The sequence below is a fragment of the Callorhinus ursinus genome, unplaced genomic scaffold, assembly GCF_003265705.2.
Source record: "Callorhinus ursinus isolate GAN/ISIS: 27379988/994484 unplaced genomic scaffold, GSC_fseal_2.0 scaffold68, whole genome shotgun sequence".
NCBI lineage: Eukaryota > Metazoa > Chordata > Mammalia > Carnivora > Otariidae > Callorhinus > Callorhinus ursinus.
This window is the reverse complement of record NW_027397130.1, coordinates 5,582,136-5,599,470: the sequence shown is the minus strand read 5'-3', so window position 1 is coordinate 5,599,470 and position 17,335 is coordinate 5,582,136. Positions and strand designations below refer to the sequence as shown.

Sequence of the window (17,335 nt, the reverse complement as noted above, 5' to 3'; positions counted from 1 at the left end):
CAGTGCTCCCCAGCAGGGGGCGTCAGGGCCAGGCCCACACCACGGGTGTGCCCAGCTGGGCCAGGGACCAGGGGGAGAGCTGCCCTGGGTTGGTGGGGTTGCCACTCACAGACTTCCCTGAACGGACGGAGACCTAGGGTGGGGGTGGGCAGGGCACGGGATGGAGGCTCGAGAGGCATCTCCGCAGCAGGCGGCCACTGCTCGGCCTGCTCCACCCCACAGGTGACATTCCACCAAGGTGACGGGGCCAAGCCATGCTGGGCGGAGACAGCCCTGCGGCCCCCGCCCCTACAAGACCGGTCAGGAGGTGCTCCCTTCAGATGCCCTTGTAGGGGTCTGGCCAACCCCAGGGGCTCCTGGGCGGGGCTGGACAGAGGAAGTGGCTGGAGAGGCGGCGCTGCCCAGCCAGAAGCGACAGGAAAGAGGACACCCCAGTGCTCTAGTGCTGGCCTTTCTCAGAGCTCCCAGACCCACTGGTACCACGCCCCCAGCCCTCCTCCAGGCCAGGGCCCAGGGGGGTGGGGGGGGTGTTAGGCCCTGGGAAGGACTCTAGCTGTGTTGTGTCCCCCCCTCCCCGACACGGAGGTTCACAAGAAGTCATGCACTGGAGAGACTGCCACACATGTTCCTCCTGCAGACACCTCGTGGCCAGAGACGGGCCAGGGCTGCATCTCCCTGAGGTGGTGAGCACAGCAGGCCAGCACCCGCCTCCAAGGCCTCCAGCCCAGGGCAGCTGCTCGGCTGCCCCGGGCCCCAGGGGACCCCGTGGGTGGGCCAAGTTGCTAAGTAACCACCACTGAGCAGAGCTGTGGGAGGCCTTAGTGTCCTGGGCCCCAAAGTGCTGTGGGAACAAGGGACTCTCACACGGGGAGGGACCGGTCTCCCCAGAACCCCCCAGGGCCATAGCAGCCAGACCGTTCTCTTTTCCCAAGAGCTCACGCTGGACACCACACACAGAGCCAGAAGGGTCCAGTCACTTCATTTTTACTACTTCACATTTTCAGCAAACAAATCAAGGTGCAAACAGGGTTTATTTCACATTAATATATTAATTGGGTTTTTTGTTGTTGTTGTTTTGTCAAATAAATAGGGCATTCTCTTTAAATAACCATCTCCTCACTTCACGGCCAGTCCAGAAGCAAATGAGAGCAAATTTTAGTGCATCCAGGGGGCATATCACCAATTAGGCATGAAGCTTAAAGGGAAGAGAGCAGGGTGAGGGGCTGGTGAGGTCATGGTCAGCACACAGGCTCAGGTCAGGGGCCTCTGTTCCAGCCCACCCCGAAGCCCCCAGACGGTACGATGGAATGAACATGCATTCTCCAGTCTGAGAAGCCTCCTCCAGAGGGAAAGGAGAGAAGGTAGAGGGAAACAAAAGCCAAAAATACCTGGAGGGAAGCAGCCGCCCAGCCCAGTGCCGCCCACCACGTGGAAGCTCAAGTTAAAGCTCCAAAAGTCAAAGTGGTGGCAACAGGTGACCAAGGAGAGGACAGCGAGGTGAAGGTGAGCGTGACCTGGCTGGAGGCTGGCTGGGATTGGAATGTGGGCTGACCGTCCGGTGAGAAGGTGGCCTTCCATGGGGAGGCAGAGACCAGAGCGGAGGGAACGTGAGGGGGGCCCGGTGGGGGCCCTCGGGAAGACGCGAGGCTGGTCTGAGGGAGGTCACAAGGCTGAATATAAATTGGATTCCAAAACGAGGGAGCTGGACTGCGGTAGAGGAGGTGGCCAGAATCCTTCCATGGGCATGAAGCTACTAGAGCAAGACAGGAGCGAGATGGATGCCCACGCTCCTGAGCAGAGCCCCAGACACGGTGAGAGGGAAGCGCATCCAAGCGGCGCCGTGGGCTCCGAGCTAGCTTGAGAAGCGGGGAGGCACAGCTCCCAAGTCAAGGGGGCCCCCCCTTCCCTCAACACCAGTCCCTGCTAAGTGTTTTACAATCAGACCTGGAGGAAGAACAAGGCCCTTCCGTCACCCCCCTAGCCCCAGCCTCAGCCCCAAGGGGAAGGGAAGGGAAGAGTGACAAGGGATGGGAGGCAGGGGCAGGAGGGGTCTACTGGGTCTTCTTATCTTCTGGGGGGTAGTAAGGAGGTGGCGGAGGCTGGTTCTAAGGAAGGAAGGAAGAAAGATCTCATCAGAAGGTCCACGACAAGACAAGGTCTCCCCGCCCCTAGACCCCTGCACACTGCCCGCCCGCTCCCCGTCCCCGCTCACCGTGGGCATGTAGACGTTGTGTGGGTTGCCCGGGTTGTAATAGGCGCTGGCCGCTGCTTCTGCAGCCTTGGCTTCAGCTGCGAGAGAAACACACTCGGGGTAAGCTCCAGCGACAAGCCCTGCCCTCTTCCAGTGGCCCCCGGAGCTGCGCTGAGACCAGAGATTACCGGCAGGCACAGCTCCGGGAGGCTGGTGCTACCCGGTCCTTTCCAGTTCCTTCAGCCCTCTCTCCCAATCTGATCCTCCCCACAGTCCAGCCACAGGGGGTACCGCCACCTTCTGGTTGTGCTTGACGAGACGACAGAGGGAGACCTTCCCTGCGGCAGAGCCCAGGGCTAGCTGGGAGAGAGAGTGGGGGGCTGGAATCCAGATCTTCACCAGCAGCCACCACGCTGCCGGTCCCCTGGACTAGTCCAAGGCCAGGGGTCATTCACCCCTTGGGGCTCCTGGCCAACCTCTAGCCGTTCTCTTGAGGCTCTCCATGCAGCCCCGGAGAGGAGAGGGCTGGCCCCGCCAGGACTGTTAGCAGCCCAGGGTCTCACCTGCAGGAGTGGAGGGGACATCAGGGCCGCTGACTGGAGGTTCCATGGGCCCAGGATAGGGTGGTGGTGGAGGCTGCACATATCCCATGGCCCCGTCCATCATGGGAGGTCCTGGATAGAACTCTGCTCAGCAAGAGAGTAAAAGGGACCCAGTGAGCAGCCTAGCCCTGGCTCCCTCAGCTGGCACCTCCCGGGCCTCTCCAGCTCCTCTGTTAGTCCTGAAGCAGCTCAAAGAACAAGTCTCCCCTCAACAACCCCCTGACCTGGGTGGGGTGGTTAGCGGGTGGGTGGGGTGAGGGGTGGGCAGCAAAGGACACACTCACCAGGTGGGGGCGGTGGATAGGGGTAGCCAGGAGGGCAGGGGTACATTCCATTGGCGACGGGCGGGGGAAAGACATAGGCCCCGCTGGGCATGTGAGAATACCCATAGGCTCCATTGGGGGCTTCGCCTCGGGAGGCTATAAGTACAAGGGGAGAGAGAAATGAGTGTCGCCTACCGAGGGGAGCTGCAGGGTCCCAGGAATGTGCACAGCAGACATGCCTTACCCCGCCCCATTCCACTCCCCACCCACGCTTGAGCCAGCCTCAGTCAGGGAGGAAGTGAGGGATCTGGATGGGGAGAGAGGCCAGGGCAGGGGAGGTCCAGACAGGGGTGGACGGACGGACAGTGAGAAAGAGGGAGGCTTGGGGACAGGGTCCCAGATGGGAGCTGGGGGGAGGTGGGGACCGTGTGAGGACGTCTGCTGAACACAACCCTTGGTGATTTAAACTGTCTGTTGTTTGGTAGCTTAATGGCCAGGTTTCTTGTTCATTTTTACGGGGCCATAGTTAAACGTCCTGGAGTTCAAAGAGCTTTGTCCCAATGTCCTATACAGGCTCCAGGCCGGGTAAACCCAGCCTTTGAGGTACAGGCCAGAGTGATGCTAATGACAAGTTTCCTTCCCAATTCCCAGTCCCAGGTCGGCCTGGGGCCCAGAGACTTCTCTCTTCAGTGCTTAAAAAACAAAACAAAAAGTAAACAAACTCAAACGAACAAATTAGAACCCACACATTTCAATATGTCTTCACCCCGAGCTCTCAGAGCCTCGATACCTTGAGATACCACCTGTAGCATCCGCTGTCCAAACTCGATGGCGCCCCCTGCCGTAAAGGTCAACTTGTATGACGCAGAGCCTTCCCAGCCACCTGGGAAGGGAACAGGACATCAACAGCTCAGGAAAAGAACCCAGGCTACACCGGAAGAGATGGCTCTCTGTTCTCTCCAGGTCTCTGTCCAGCGCCCGTGGGGAGAGGGCTGGCTCTGCAGTGCCCGCCTTCCTGCCCAGCTGCTTTCGGTGCGCTGCCCACACAGCGAGGCCACAGAGCACTCTTTGGAACAGGGGACTTTCTTTCTTGGAACAAGCTTCTTAAGTTATCCCATCCCCAGCCGTGGAAGTTCATCAGCACTAGAACCCCCCACTCCTCAATGAAGCAGGTTCCCGGAGCACGTTCCTTCAGCAACAAGGGACATTCAAGTTCAGAGCAGATCCCTCCTCCTGAGGGGCCTAAGGATGGACCTCTGGCCCCTCTAGCCTGGCTTCTGCCTAAGGGGAACTGTGAGCCCCTAGAGAGCAAGACTCAACCTGGTTGGGTGTGAGGGGGAGGCCAAGTTCAACACAGAGGTCTCTGGTGTCTGCAAAAAACCCCGCCACCCAGCAGGGCCTCTTGGCGGGGGGTGGGGGGGTGGGGTGGGGGCAGCTGGCTCTTCCTGGCTGTAGGGAAAAGGCCATTCCCAAGCCCTGATGCAGGTCTTCCCATACCTAAAATGTGAACACATTCCCCAGGTCATGATAAGCATTTTTACTTATTTTTCAGTCATTTGGTCGATTTCACCCTGAAAAGCTGATCGGAGCTGCTATCTTCGCCTCTCCCAGCTCTCGTCATTAAAAGCCCACTTCTGCTCAACAGCTGGCAGCCCAGGTGGGCGGCCCTGGAAGCTAATCCAGAGCCAGGAAGAGAACAAGGCTAGGGGGCGATTAAGACAGCCGAAGAGGAACGTCTCCAAGACAGCAGAGGCGTGGCCAGAGCACCTCTCTGGAAGCCCGTCTGTGTCCCTGAGCCCCCATCACCCACCTCCTGCTTCAGCCTGCACCGTTCCTTTGATGTAATTTGCTCCAAACACGGGCTGCTTGATCTCACAGTCCTTCATCAGATAAAACGGCATCATGAAGGACTGCATGGCATCCTTGCCTTTGGACAGAAAGATGACCTGCAGGGAGACAGGATAAGAGTCATCAGTGCCCATACCACAGCCCGGCCTGCTCTATCACTTCCTGTGTGTGAGGAGTCTGCTCCCAGGGCCAGGGCCCCGCGGCACCAGGGCAAGCTCTGCACCAGAAGCTCCTGGAAAGAGCTTTGAAAGTGAAAGGCTTGGGGCGCCTGGGTGGCTCAGTCATTAAGCGTCTGCCTTCGGCTCAGGTCATGATCCCGGGGTCCTGGGATCGAGCCCCGCATCGGGCTCCCTGCTCAGCGTGGAGCCTGCTTCTCCCTCTCCCACTCCTCCTGCTTGTGTTCCCTCTCTTGCTGTGTCTCTCTGTGTCAAATAAATAAATAAAATATTTACTAAAAAAAAAAAAAGTGAAAGGCTCTCCGTGCAGCCTGGCTGGAGAGGCTTAATGTGGGTGTTCACGAGGAAAACGTGCTGCTCACAGGGCACGTGAGAGGGACAGGCTGCTCTGCCATTTAAGTGGTGGATGTGGTGGGCAAGTGAAGGGGGCTGCAAAGCTAGGGCAGGGAGGCAGGGGGGAGGGAATTCTGGCTTCCAGAAGGGGGAGGCGTAGCCCGAGCTTCACAGAAAGGAGAGTGAAGGAGGGGAGGAGGTGCTGGATCCCGGGAGAAGGGGCTGCGCACACAGCAAGTGTCCCACCCCACACCTGGAAAACCCTCTTTTATCTTATTCTTTTAAAGATTTTATTTATTTGAGGAAGAGAGAGAGAGAGAGAAATAGCATGAGAGGGGAGAGGGTCAGAGGGAGAAGCAGACTCCCCGCTGAGCTGGGAGCCCGACGTGGGACTTGATCCCAGGACTCCAGGATCATGACCTGAGCCGAAGGCAGTCGCTTAACCAACTGAGCCACCCAGGCACCCCGGAAAACCCTCTTTTAAACCCTTCGATCTGGGACTGAAGATGCCACCAGAAGAGGGGTTGTGAGGCTCCCTTGTCTCTGCTAAGTGTCGGTGATGAAAACTTGAAGATATGCCCCTTTCTTCCAACCATCTTTAAATCTAACTCTTGGTAGTTATGGGCAGTGAACCTTTTCCAAGAATGGCCATTTGTCTTTCTCTGGAAGGCTCCCGTCGGCCTGGGTCATTCTCAGGCAAGGCCCATGCTGCAGTCTGGCACTCCTGGCTCTGCAGGGCTGTACCAGGCTGTCTGCCCAGCCTGGAGGCTCTGGCCATGTTACTGTATCCTGTTTACCACATTTGTCCCTCTGGACGTGCACGAAGGCCTCGTGCACTGCGCTTACAGAAATCAAAATCGTAACAGCCTCCCCACTCCAGGCCCAACTCATCCGGGCAGCGGCACCCAACAACATACAGATTTCACAGCAACCGTTCCGGAGTCTGCATGGATTCAATGCCTAGCGGTCGGTTCAGCTGCCCAGAGAGTCTGGTGGTTCTAGAACCCAGGAGCATATGACAGAAACATGTGAGCGAGGAACTAACGTTCACCAGGTTCAGAGGCTACTGGGCTCATGAGGCCGAGGCTGACCTAACACTCACCATCAGCCACCAGGAACCACAAGCTTTCAAACCATCACACGGTGTGACTCACCCGGTACGGGGTAAGGTAGACGGTGCCTTTCTTGGTCCCTTTGAAGGCCTCGGGCACGTTCTTCATGTCACTGAATGTAAGTTCCACATGATCATAAGTCATCAGGATGCTGTGATGAGAAACGAGGACAGACCCTGATGAGCCAGTTCGGAGCCATGACCTGCTTTCCCCAGGGACTGACAACCCCCGTCCCCCCACCCCCCACCCCCTGGGAAGCAGGTGTCCAGCACGTCGGGTCTCAAACCTCTTTGGACACCACTGGAAGGAAACCATTAATACAGCCTCGGAAGAGATGAGCAAGGTGGGGGTCTACAGAATTTCCCCAAGCCCCACATACAGACCCCCCAGGTGACCACAGCAGAAGAGCCAAGGGCATTAAAGCTGTAACACCGTCATCCCTCAAATCACATTAGACTACCTGGGTTAGCTCTCCCATTTTCTTCTGGGACCCTATAATAGGTGTCTGTTTTCATCGGTTTATTAGTACTGATATATAAACCCTCTAAGGCATGACTCTACGCATTACCAAAGGGCTGATGTCACGGTTCCTTTAAACCTAGGCTCCTAAACTGGGTCTGCAGGGGTGTGAGTCCATGAAGCCCTTGAGATGATGGTCTCCGTGCATTTTTCCGGAAGAATCTGTGGCTTTCATCACTCTCAAAGGGATTCATCACTTGAAGAATAAGGCTCACTATTTTACACATGAAATTTTAAACACTAATTTATTTTTTTTAAAGATTTTATTTTTATTTATTTATTTGAGAGAGAGAAAATGAGAGATAGAGAGCACGAGAGGGAAGAGGGTCAGGGGGAGAAGCAGACTCCCCGCCGAGCAGGGAGCCCGATGCAGGACTCGATCCCAGGACTCCAGGATCATGACCTGAGCCGAAGGCAGTCGCTTAACCAACTGGGCCACCCAGGCGCCCTTAAACACTAATCTAAACTCCAGTTGCCGTACGCACAATTTTTTTCAGAAATGAGGCTGAAGCATTTTCTAAAACAAGGCACACCATTATTCAGCAGCACAGAGCCCGAAGTCAGGTAGGAGGCTCACCAGGACAGATACATTCTTGTCCCACAAAGTCCCACTGAGAAAGAAAGAAAAAGAGTCCCAGGAGATGTTACCAAATGGCATCAAAAGTGTTTCTCCAGGCCCGGGACTGGCTCGTACCCAGAGAGACAAACCGGGAACAACGTGAGGTTTCTCTGATTATAAGACAACAAGGTCCAAGTTCACATGGTTCCATTTGTCTTCCTCCTCTCCCAAGTATCACAGCTTTCTTCACTGGGGAAGGTAAGTGGGGAAGAGGACCGGTACCAGAAAAGAGAAGTACAGCTCAGAGGGGCACCTGGGCGGCTCAGTCGGTTAGGTGGCCAACCCTTGGTTTCTGCTCAGGTCATGATCTCATCAGGGTCCTGGGACTGAGCCCCGCATGGGAGTCTGCTTGTGGATTCTCTCTCTTCCTCTCCCTCTGCTCCTACCCCCTGAGCTCACATGGGCCCTCTCTCTCTCTCTAAAATAAATCTTAAAAAATACATATACATATTTAGGAAGTAGAGCTCAGAAAAAAGAGGTCATACCAGGAACAGGCTGGTCCAGCAGACCCTGAGCAGGTAAGATTGAGGGAACGCCAGCATTCGGAGGCCAGGGGCATCCCAGGCTTTCTCCTGACTCATCAAGCATTCCTGGGTGCTGGCCCTGGCAGGCTATAAGGCTCTGATCCCATCAAGTCTCTCCCGGGGACTCAGACTCCTCATAAGCCTTCTGCCTTCAAGAGGCATTTCAGGGTCAGCGTAGCTCAACCAAGGCTAGATGGTTTAATTCCCTGTGCCCAAGGAGCAAGAGAGAAGCCCCTGAGAAGTCCCGAGACAGAAGAGAGGACACAACTGATTGGGGGGGTCAGGGGGTGGGGAAGAAAGATAGCAGCTGGAAGACCTCTGCTCTGGGAAGTGACCTAAGTCAACGGGCATTCAAGAGAAAGACGCAAGGATGGACACCGTGCCAGGAAATGTGTTCATCTGAAAAACAGCTACTTCACTGCACCTCTGGGCCTCAGTTTCTCATCTGGAAACCCAGCAGTTCTGGAATACACGGGAAGGTTATGTACTGTAGTTACGCCTACTGACTTGGGAGTAAAGACGCCTGTCCTGGAATCCCCCATCTGTGTTACTTACAGCTCTGTGAGCTCAGGCAGGTTACTTAAGCCGCTCCGTGCCTCAGTTTCCCTACTTGTAAAATGCGTTGAAGAGTATGACCCGCCGCGCCGCACTTTAAACATATTAAAGTAGAAGAGGAGCACGGCCTGGCACGTAGTTAACGTAGTAACCCCTCAAAAAGTGGCAATTATTTTTTATCTAACGCTCTTCCCACCTCTTGAAGTCATCGACCCCGGGGCCCCACCTGTCTCCCCAAGCCCCGTCCCCCTCCAGCCGCCTCACCCCCCCGTCCCACGGCTAATCGCGACATCCCAGCCGCTCCTCCGCGACCCACCCTCTGCCTCCGGCCCCGCCTCCAGCCGTTACCCCTCCCAAACCGCACCCCGACAGTTTAGCCTGTTCACGGGTTTATCCCCGACCGCCCACCGGCCCACCGCCCACGCCCGCCCTTCCCTCCTCCAGGATCCTCCCGCAGTGTTTTCACCTCTCGGTGTTGTTGACGATCACTCCGCCGCCCTCCGAGTGATTCTTGTTGAGCGCCATAGTCTCTCGGAAAAGGGTCCCGAGACTCCCAACGCAGTGCGCTTGCGCCCCTCTAGGGCCCGCCCCTAGTGGCGTCGTTCGTATTAGAGTCAGCCAATCACAGCTCTTGCGTGGAACCTGGCCCAACCACCTGATCTCGAGCGTCACGTGGTAATAGTATACTCGCTCCCCCCCCGCCCCGAGTTCCGCCTGCATCACAAACAAGCTGAAGACTACAATTCCCCAAAGGCAATTCTCCCTCAATCGGCTTTTCCCTACGCTCGTTGAAGGATGCATTCTGGAACTCGTAGTCTTCCAGACCGTAGGCCCGGATTGACTCCCCTAATCGCATAACTAATGGGCCTGCGCATTCCCCACTGCCCATCCCGTCCTCAAAGGGACAGGAATAAACAGTTGGACACGCCACAGGGGAATTAATCGTAGAGGCCCTGAGCACAAAAGTGCATACTCACAGAATGAGGGTGGTAATCCAAACCGGGTGTGGGGAATAGTGAACAGTCACTTGCTGGGGCGTCTTTATTCGCTCAAAGAGCGTTTGCGGAGCCCTGAGTCTGTGACTTTGCCCTGGATTCGGTAGTCACTGTAGCCTCGTAGATGAGTGCAAGGCCCGGCTCCAGGACGTGGTGGGCTGATGGGCTGGCGGGCTGGCAGAGAGGAGTCAGAAAAAACTTATGTCCGTGTCATGAAGTCAGACCCAGACCCTCCGAGGTTGGGGATGAGAATGTCCGTGTGGGGAGGGGAACCCGGTGCCCCGATCTGACGCCTCCACCAAACCCATTGTTGGGTCGGGAGCGCCCCCACCTTCCGGCCGCCTCCACCGCAGCTGGCCTCGCGGTGGCGCTGCTCCCTCTAGAACATTCTGGCTTTCAGTCCGGCCCGCCCTGCAGCGTCCCAGCTGGAAGATTTAAACAAGACTCGCAGTAATTCAATGGAACTAGGCACAAGGCGAGACCTGCAGCCTCATTATATGACTCACAAAATAGAGCTGACTCATTTCAGTTTGGGACCCAGCACTGGGCGGCGCCCCTGGGCAGCTGTAGTTATTGTATAAACTAACCCCATCTCCGATGCGGATCTTTGAGGGGGGGAGGAAGGAGGGGTGTCACTCCCCACGTGGTGGGGCTGGTGCATCCTTAATCTTAAGGGATCAGAGTTTGAGTTTAAGCAGACAGCTGACTCCCTGACACGTGATGGCCAAGATGGGGACTTACCTGCTTGACTTATCTCTTGAAAGAGATTTCCTAGGTGAAGAATCAAAACCCAGAAAGATTGAGATATGTAACAGCCTCCTGTGAAGTCTTAAGCACAAGCAGGTGGGACCCTGCAAGACAAGTGCAATGAATGGACATGATAAGATCTGCCCCAGTAGTTAAATTAATTTTGGCACATGAAGTCTATGCCCTCGTTTAAAAAAAAAAAAAAATGAAGGCAAATTCTATGTGCAGATACAGAAAGAGTACCAGTCTGTTAAGTACAAACAGGTGTATGAATATGCTTCTGCAAAAAAACAAAAACCAAAAAATTTCCTTATATTAAAATTAGGATCTAGATCTAGATATAAAATTTCTGGAAAGAGCCACCAGAGGTTGTTTTTGGCGTTATCCCATCGAGACGTGGGTCTGGGAATTGGGGTGGGCTGGTGGCTCCATCTACTGTATACTTCCTCATACTGTTTGTTTACTGTGCACATTCTAGATATTATTAACACATTTCAAAAAGAAAGCACAAATCCACCCAGTAAAGGTTATGTAAGAATGATTGCTTTGAGGACCATAAAAGGGAGGGTGGGGAAACAGTCCAGTCCCACCCCCACCCCTTTGCGCAACTCCATCATCGGTGGCAGAGGCTATTGCAGCTTTTGGAGGCTTTGTTCAGAACTAAAATACACAATCACGAATACACAGTATACACAGCTGTGGCCACATTTACGCCTCCTGACAGGAGAGGAAATGTGTTGAAAAGGAAGTCAGAATGGAGAAGAGCTAGCAGGCTCAGTTGGTTCCAGCTTCAATGTCCAATTTTTGCAAGTTTAATAAAAACATAACTGTGGGAAACCTGGCTGGCTTAGTCAGTAGAGCACGCAGCTCTTGGTCTCGGGGTTGTGAGTTTGAGCCCCACGTCGGGTGTGGAGATTACTTAAAAATAAAATCTTTTATTTTTTTTAAAGATTTTTAAAATTTATTTATTCATGAGAGAGAGAGAAAGAGAGAGGCAGAGGGAGAAGCAGGCTTCCCGCTGAGCAGGGAGCCCGATGGGGGACTCCATCCCAGGACCCTGGAATCATGACCTGAGCCGAAGGCAGACGCTTAACGGTCTGAGCCACCCAGGCGCCCAAAAATAAAATCTTTTTAAAAAAAGAAAATCTTAAAAAAAAATAATAACAAAATTAAAATATATGACCATGTGAACACATTGTTAGAGTCACTCCCAGCTGTGAAGGGGGCCAGTGGTTTCCAGGACCCACGCTGAGGGGCTCAAGGGCAGTTCATTACTGAACCAAGTCAGCAGCAAAGTGCCCCATCTGGGCCCAGGGCTCAGACCTCAGACCTCAGACCTCTCCTGCCTTGGAGTCCACATAGGCTCTTTGTGTTTCCAGAAATGATCACTTTTCGCTGAACTGTAATAGTTCCTATTCTCCAGAGGGAAGCTTCTTGAGTGGTGTGCTAAGCAGGAGCCCGAGTAGGCCTGACATACTGCTTCTTTCACCCAGGACAGCCAGTGCCCAGTCACCTCTGAAGCCCCAGGAAGCATCACGTATTTGCCCCAGTGAGCAGAACAAATACCATTTGTACTGAACAAAGAATCACCTTTGATGTGTGCCACAACACTGAAAAGATTAGGAAGCCATTTGCCAGATGGTGGCTTTTTATTAACCTTGACCCACAGTAAGAAATACATTTTATATCAAGACTGGGTACACACAGATCTGTATTTATAAGTGCAACCGAAAAAGGAAAGACCTGGAGCGCCTGGGGGGCCACATCGGTTAAGTGTCTGCCTTCGGCTCAGGTCGTGATCCTGGGGTCCTGGGATCGAGTCTGGGAGCCTGCTTCTCCCTCTCCCTCTCCCCCTGATTTTGCACTCTCTCTCTCAAATAAATAAAATCTTTAAAAAAAAAAAAAAAGAAAAGGAAAGGAAAGACCTATTTGGGACTGAAAGAAGAAAAATCAACTCAGACTGAAATAGAAAACAACAGCCCAACAATCAGTCAGGCTAGACCCGGAGCCTACAGCAAGGCTAGCAGAAAACAGGCTTCCCTCCCAAGGACATGTGGCAGTTATAAGAGAGCATGACAGCCCCCTCTCAGCGACTGCTTCTTTCTTATCAGTGGTACCCCTAGACAGACTTTGCAATTCCCAGCGATTAGTGGGGGTGCCCTGGTGCTAAGCTGCTCACCTAGTGACAATCCCCCATCCCTAGGCAGTCCCCTCTGCTTCTTTTTTTTTTTAAGATTTATTTATTTATTTATTTGAGAGAGAGAATGAGAGAGAGAGAGAGAGCACATGAGAGGAGGGAGGAGCAGACCCCCCGCTGAGCAGGGAGCCCGATGTGGGACTCCATCCCGGGACCCCAGGATCATGACCTGAGCCGAAGGCAGTCGCTTAACCAACTGAGCCACCCAGGCGCCCTAAAGATTTTATTTATTTATTTATTTGACACACAGAGAGAGATAGCGAGAGAGAGAGAGGGGGAGAGAGAGAGGGAGAGAACCCAAGCAGGGGGAGCGGCAGGCAGAGGGAGAATCAGGCTTCCCGCTGAGCAGGGAGCCCGATGTGGGGCTCAATCCCAGGACCCTGGGATCATGACCTGAGCTGAAGGCAGCGGTTTAACCAACTGAGCCACCCAGACGCCCCTCCCCTCTGCTTCTGATTCCTTCTCAGAAACGGCAACCACTCCAGAACTGATCCTCATTTTCCGTGGGCCCTCAGAATCCAAACCTGACAAGAACTGCTTCCCTCCTCCTCGTGGCGGATGGCTGGGGGCTCAGGGCAGGCCTGCAGGCTTGTGTCGGCTGGTGGCTGGCCGGAGGGGCTTGAATACAACTTTCCTGAAACAATACCTACCCTTACTTTATGCTGCTGAAGAATACTTTTCTGTTGCATTAGTTAGCACATGGAAAAGTATGACTGCAACCTTGCAAGCCAAGAAAAAGGCCCCTGGTGCACCAATTCACAGATCCCCTCTTGAAAGGAACGTTTTAGAGAAAAAGAACTGTCAGCCATTGTTTGGTCACTGGGCTCCTGACTGAAGACACCTGGCTGGGTGAGTGGGTAACTAATTTCCCAGAACAAATCTTAATGCTATTAAAATTTATCTAAACATTGCTTAAGCATTTTATCATGCATGCTATTTTTTTTCCTAAAAAGAGACAGAATTACATCAGCTAAAAGCAAAAAATAAAAGATTTTCCCTAGACCAGCTTTGGGACAATTTTTATTTTAGATTTTGATGTACTCTGCAATTTTCTACTTTATTTTGTAATTTGAAAAACTGCTAATTGTTATGCACTAAATTGATTTTGCAATCTTCAGCTTGAAAGCCCCTGTTCCAGAAGAAAGGCTGAGGGTGGGGGTGGGTAGGATGGGGCAGGGAGAGAAGGGAAGGGAAGTTCCTCCACCCCCCACCCCCACCATGGGGACCTACATCCACCCAGCTCCTAAAGCTGATACTGTCTCACATTTAGGGTTCCCAAATCAGTATGCTAAAGGGTTGTATCAGTGTGCTTTAGGTAAGTCTCGGCCTCTTTGTGTGGTAAAGCAGTTGTGTGGATATTACCTTCTTTCTTCACTCTTTATGTGGTAGCCGACTCAAAGGCCGAGAGGCATCTTCCCATCTCTTAGCCAAGAGGGCAGGCGAGCCTTCTTGTTCCCAGGGCGGGCTTATGGGTTCTCTAGCAGATGTTCTCAGGGCTGGCTGAGCACAGAAGTGGCCACATCCTTCAAAGACAGAAAGGCCCACGGTGTGCAGCTGGGGCTGTAGGGCTGGATGGGTGGTGGTGGGGGCGGTGTGAGTGGCTGGACCTAGAGAGGGGATGGGGTGCTGCCCAGGGCCCAGGGACAGGAGCAGAGCTTGGGGGATTCTCCAGTGGTAGCACCCCTGCTCTGCTCCCATCCGGCAATCCCAAGAGGTGGGGTGTGGCTGTTGGGAGTAGGCGGGCCGAACGCCAAGAACTGTGGTTTGCGTTGTGTGAAAGTGTTCATTCAGGAGGCAGAAACCACAGCAGCTATTGGACCAGGGAGGATTTACTGTAAAGAATTAAAATAAAGCTCTGGTAAAGGAAAAGGTGAAGTATCCCAGAAGCGTATGAAGCTGCCACCACCAGCGAAGAAGACTTCCTGTGATGGTGGGGAGCCCGGAGCAGCTAGGGAGCCGGGGCTCCTTCCCCTTCTGCAGCCCTGCAAGCTCTCTAGTGCCCCCTGGTGGCCGAGCCTGGCAGGGAGCCGCGGGCGGTGGCGGGGAGACCCCAGCATCCGGAAGCCAGATGTAGAGGGTGAGTGTTATTGGTTGAATTGTGTCCTCCCCAAATTCATATGTTGACATCCTAACCCCTAGTACCTCAGAACGTGACCTTAAATAGAAGAAGCCTTGTTGCTGATGTCATTAGTAAAGATGAGGTCATTAGGGGGGGCCCTAATCCAATGTGACTGGTGTCCTTATAAAAAAGGAAAATTTGGACACAGTCAGGCACACAGGGGGAAGGCCACGGGAAGATGAAGGCAGAGATCTACAAGCCGAGGATTGCCAAATATTGTCAGCAACGGCCAGAAGCTAGGGGCCTGGTACAGATTCTCCCTCGCAGCCTCAGAAAGAACTAAATCTGCCAAGACCTTGATTTCAAACTCTGTGTTTCAGAACCCTGAGACAATAGTTTCTGTTGTTTGAGCCACCTACTTTGTCGTCCTTTGTTACGACAGCTCTAGCGGACTGCAACAGTGGGTTTGGAGCAGAAAGATGACAGCTTGGCGCTATCCCCAAACCTCGCTTGGCCCAGGGGAAAGAAGGCTCGCCGTACAAGGACCACTTGGGCCCTGACAATGGGTATCTCAGCAGCTGCCCCTGTGGAAAGAAAATGCCCAACCCCCAGAGAAGCTCTCCTGGCTTGTGGCACCACGTAAACCCCAGATGATTGTTCTCCGAGGGAGAAGGACCACCACCACCCTTCCAAACATGCCTGAGGTTGAATACCTTAACCTCTTGGCAAAGGGCAGCTCATAATCAAATTCTATTTGATTTAGGAAAAATTCCGACCTTTCCTGTACCTGAGTATTACGGAACAAATTCACGCTCGATACACCAGTTTTTTTCACTCACCCAGTTGTCCTCTTTCCACTAAGCCAGTGAGAGAAAGAAAACTCTTGGTGACCCTCACTTTTCAGCCATCTGCTGCTGGTTGGGTGGGCTGTGATGCTGGGGTGGCAGATGCCGCGTGAGGCGTCGGTGATGTGGACATGAGCTATGTCGGGGCAGGTCATTTTGACTGGCTCTTTCAGTAACGCCTGTTTCTCGCTCCTCCATCAGGAGGCAGAGCCAGGGCACGTCTGGGGTGATTTCTGGTTGCTGTGGAGATGAGCCCCACCCCACGTTCCCAGTCCAGACCTCCCAGCTCTGTCAAATTCAATGTCCCCAGAGGCAGCTGCATGGCCTGTTGTGAGCAATTCCTGCTGCAGGAGTGTTTGCGCAAACCTCCTGCTGTCTGTTTCCACTTCTGTACCTCCAAAACCCCAGAAAGCCAGAAAGACAAGGGTGTCACCTCTGAAGGTGTCCCCACCCCAGCCCTGAAGAGCCACCCCTCTGATGGAGGGGCCTCAGGGAGAAGAGAGCCCAGAGAGGCTGTCCTGGATGTGGGCCCCTCCCTGCTATTCTAGATACTCCTTCCCAGAGGTTGGGGAGGGCTCCTCTCCTTCTTCCTGGAAAGACGCAAGGTGGGGCATCCTTCCTCCTTCTTGTCCACTTTTCTCTCCTTAAACCCGCTTCTCACCTAAATTACGGAGTGATTTCAGACTTTCAAATCTGATTGTACTGTTTCCCCATGTGACACCCTGCTCCCAGGAAAAGTCCAGAATCCTGACCAGGCTCTGCTAAGCCAGACCTCGCTTGTCCACCTCATGCCCTTCCCTACCCTCATTGCACTCCCGCCCGGGGGTCGGGGGTTGGGTTGGGGAGGGTGGGAGTGTTCTGGCCGGGCCCCGCCCGCCCCTGCCCTGTTTGTCCTTGGCCAGCTGGCCTCAGCTCTCTGTCGTCCAGGAGGTCACCCCTGGAAATGCCCCTCCCCGACCCTAGTAGGGTCCTTTCTGGAGGCCACCACCTCTTTCTTTTTTTTCCATCTCTGGGAAACGTGGGTTTTGTTTTGTTTTGTTTTGTTTTATCGTAGTGGCAGGGAGGCAAAACTTTTCCTCTACCTTCTTGGGGTCTCTAGTGGGACCTGAGAATTAAGTCGACATCAGACAGATTAACAGGAGAAAAGCAGACAGATTTTTTTTTTAATTTTATTTTTTTTAAAGATTTTATTTATTTGTCAGAGAAAGAGAGAGCGCACGCGAGAGGGAACACAAGCAGGGGGAGTGGCGGGCAGAGGGAGAAGCAGGCTCCCCGCCCAGCAAGGAGCCCGATGTGGGACCCGATCCCAGGACCCTGGGATCATGACCCGAGCCGGGGGCAGACGCTCAACCTACTGAGCCACTCAGGCGTCCCGACAGATTTTATTTTTGTATGTTCCCAGGAGCCTTCGCAGGAAAAAGAAGACCCCAAAACTTAGGTCCAAGTGCTTCTACATGAGGCTGCACAAAGAGGAGTAAATGTGGAGAAGGCTCAAGGAAGTTGTTTTAACAAGGCTGTTTTGTACAGATGTCTCTAGGCCTCAACATCCCCTCTCTGGTGATAAGAATGTTTTTTTCCTCCTGGTGTAGGGAGGCCATCTTTCACATGGGAGTTTTATCTCCTCTTTTCAGGAAGAAAAGGGGAGGCCAGAACGCCCTTCCTGCATCTGTTGTCTTTCAAGTCTCTCTCGCACAGGAGACACGTTCTGAACCTCCCCTCCCACGCTCCCCCCCCCCAAGCGGTCAGATAC

At 53.7% G+C, this 17,335-nt stretch overlaps 1 protein-coding gene across 5 annotated transcripts; it reads right to left on the bottom strand.

Annotated features, from left to right (window-relative positions):
• Positions 1–1,012: 1,012 nt before the first annotated feature.
• WBP2 (WW domain binding protein 2) lies at positions 1,013–10,190 on the bottom strand. 5 transcript variants are annotated; one of them, XM_025859902.2, is made up of 11 exons: positions 10,069–10,188; positions 9,720–9,911; positions 9,209–9,332; positions 6,568–6,676; positions 4,867–5,002; positions 3,847–3,939; positions 3,078–3,212; positions 2,755–2,877; positions 2,489–2,551; positions 2,213–2,289; positions 1,013–2,105 (listed from the first exon to the last, which is right to left on the bottom strand). In XM_025859902.2, exons 3-11 carry the CDS (start codon positions 9,265–9,267, stop codon positions 2,052–2,054), a joined length of 849 nt encoding a protein of 282 aa, XP_025715687.1. In that variant the 5' UTR covers positions 9,268–9,332; positions 9,720–9,911; positions 10,069–10,188; the 3' UTR covers positions 1,013–2,051. The 5 variants fall into 5 exon arrangements, with proteins under 5 accessions (XP_025715687.1, XP_025715688.1, XP_073742217.1 ...); XM_025859903.2 differs by having other exon boundaries at positions 9,720–10,190; XM_073886116.1 differs by lacking the exon at positions 2,489–2,551 and having other exon boundaries at positions 10,069–10,162.
• Positions 10,191–17,335: the final 7,145 nt, after the last annotated feature.

Bases quoted from the DNA above. Each gene is read 5' to 3' on its own strand.
- WBP2 (XM_025859903.2), bottom strand. From the start codon at position 9,267: ATGGCGCTCAACAAGAATCACTCGGAGGGCGGCGGAGTGATCGTCAAC. The intron at 6,677-9,208 runs GTGAAAACACTG...TTCTCATCACAG, and splicing joins ATCGTCAACAACACCGAGAG to CATCCTGATGACTTATGATC. The intron at 3,940-4,866 runs GTGGGTGATGGG...TTCCCTTCCCAG, and splicing joins GGTGCAGGCTGAAGCAGGAG to GTGGCTGGGAAGGCTCTGCG.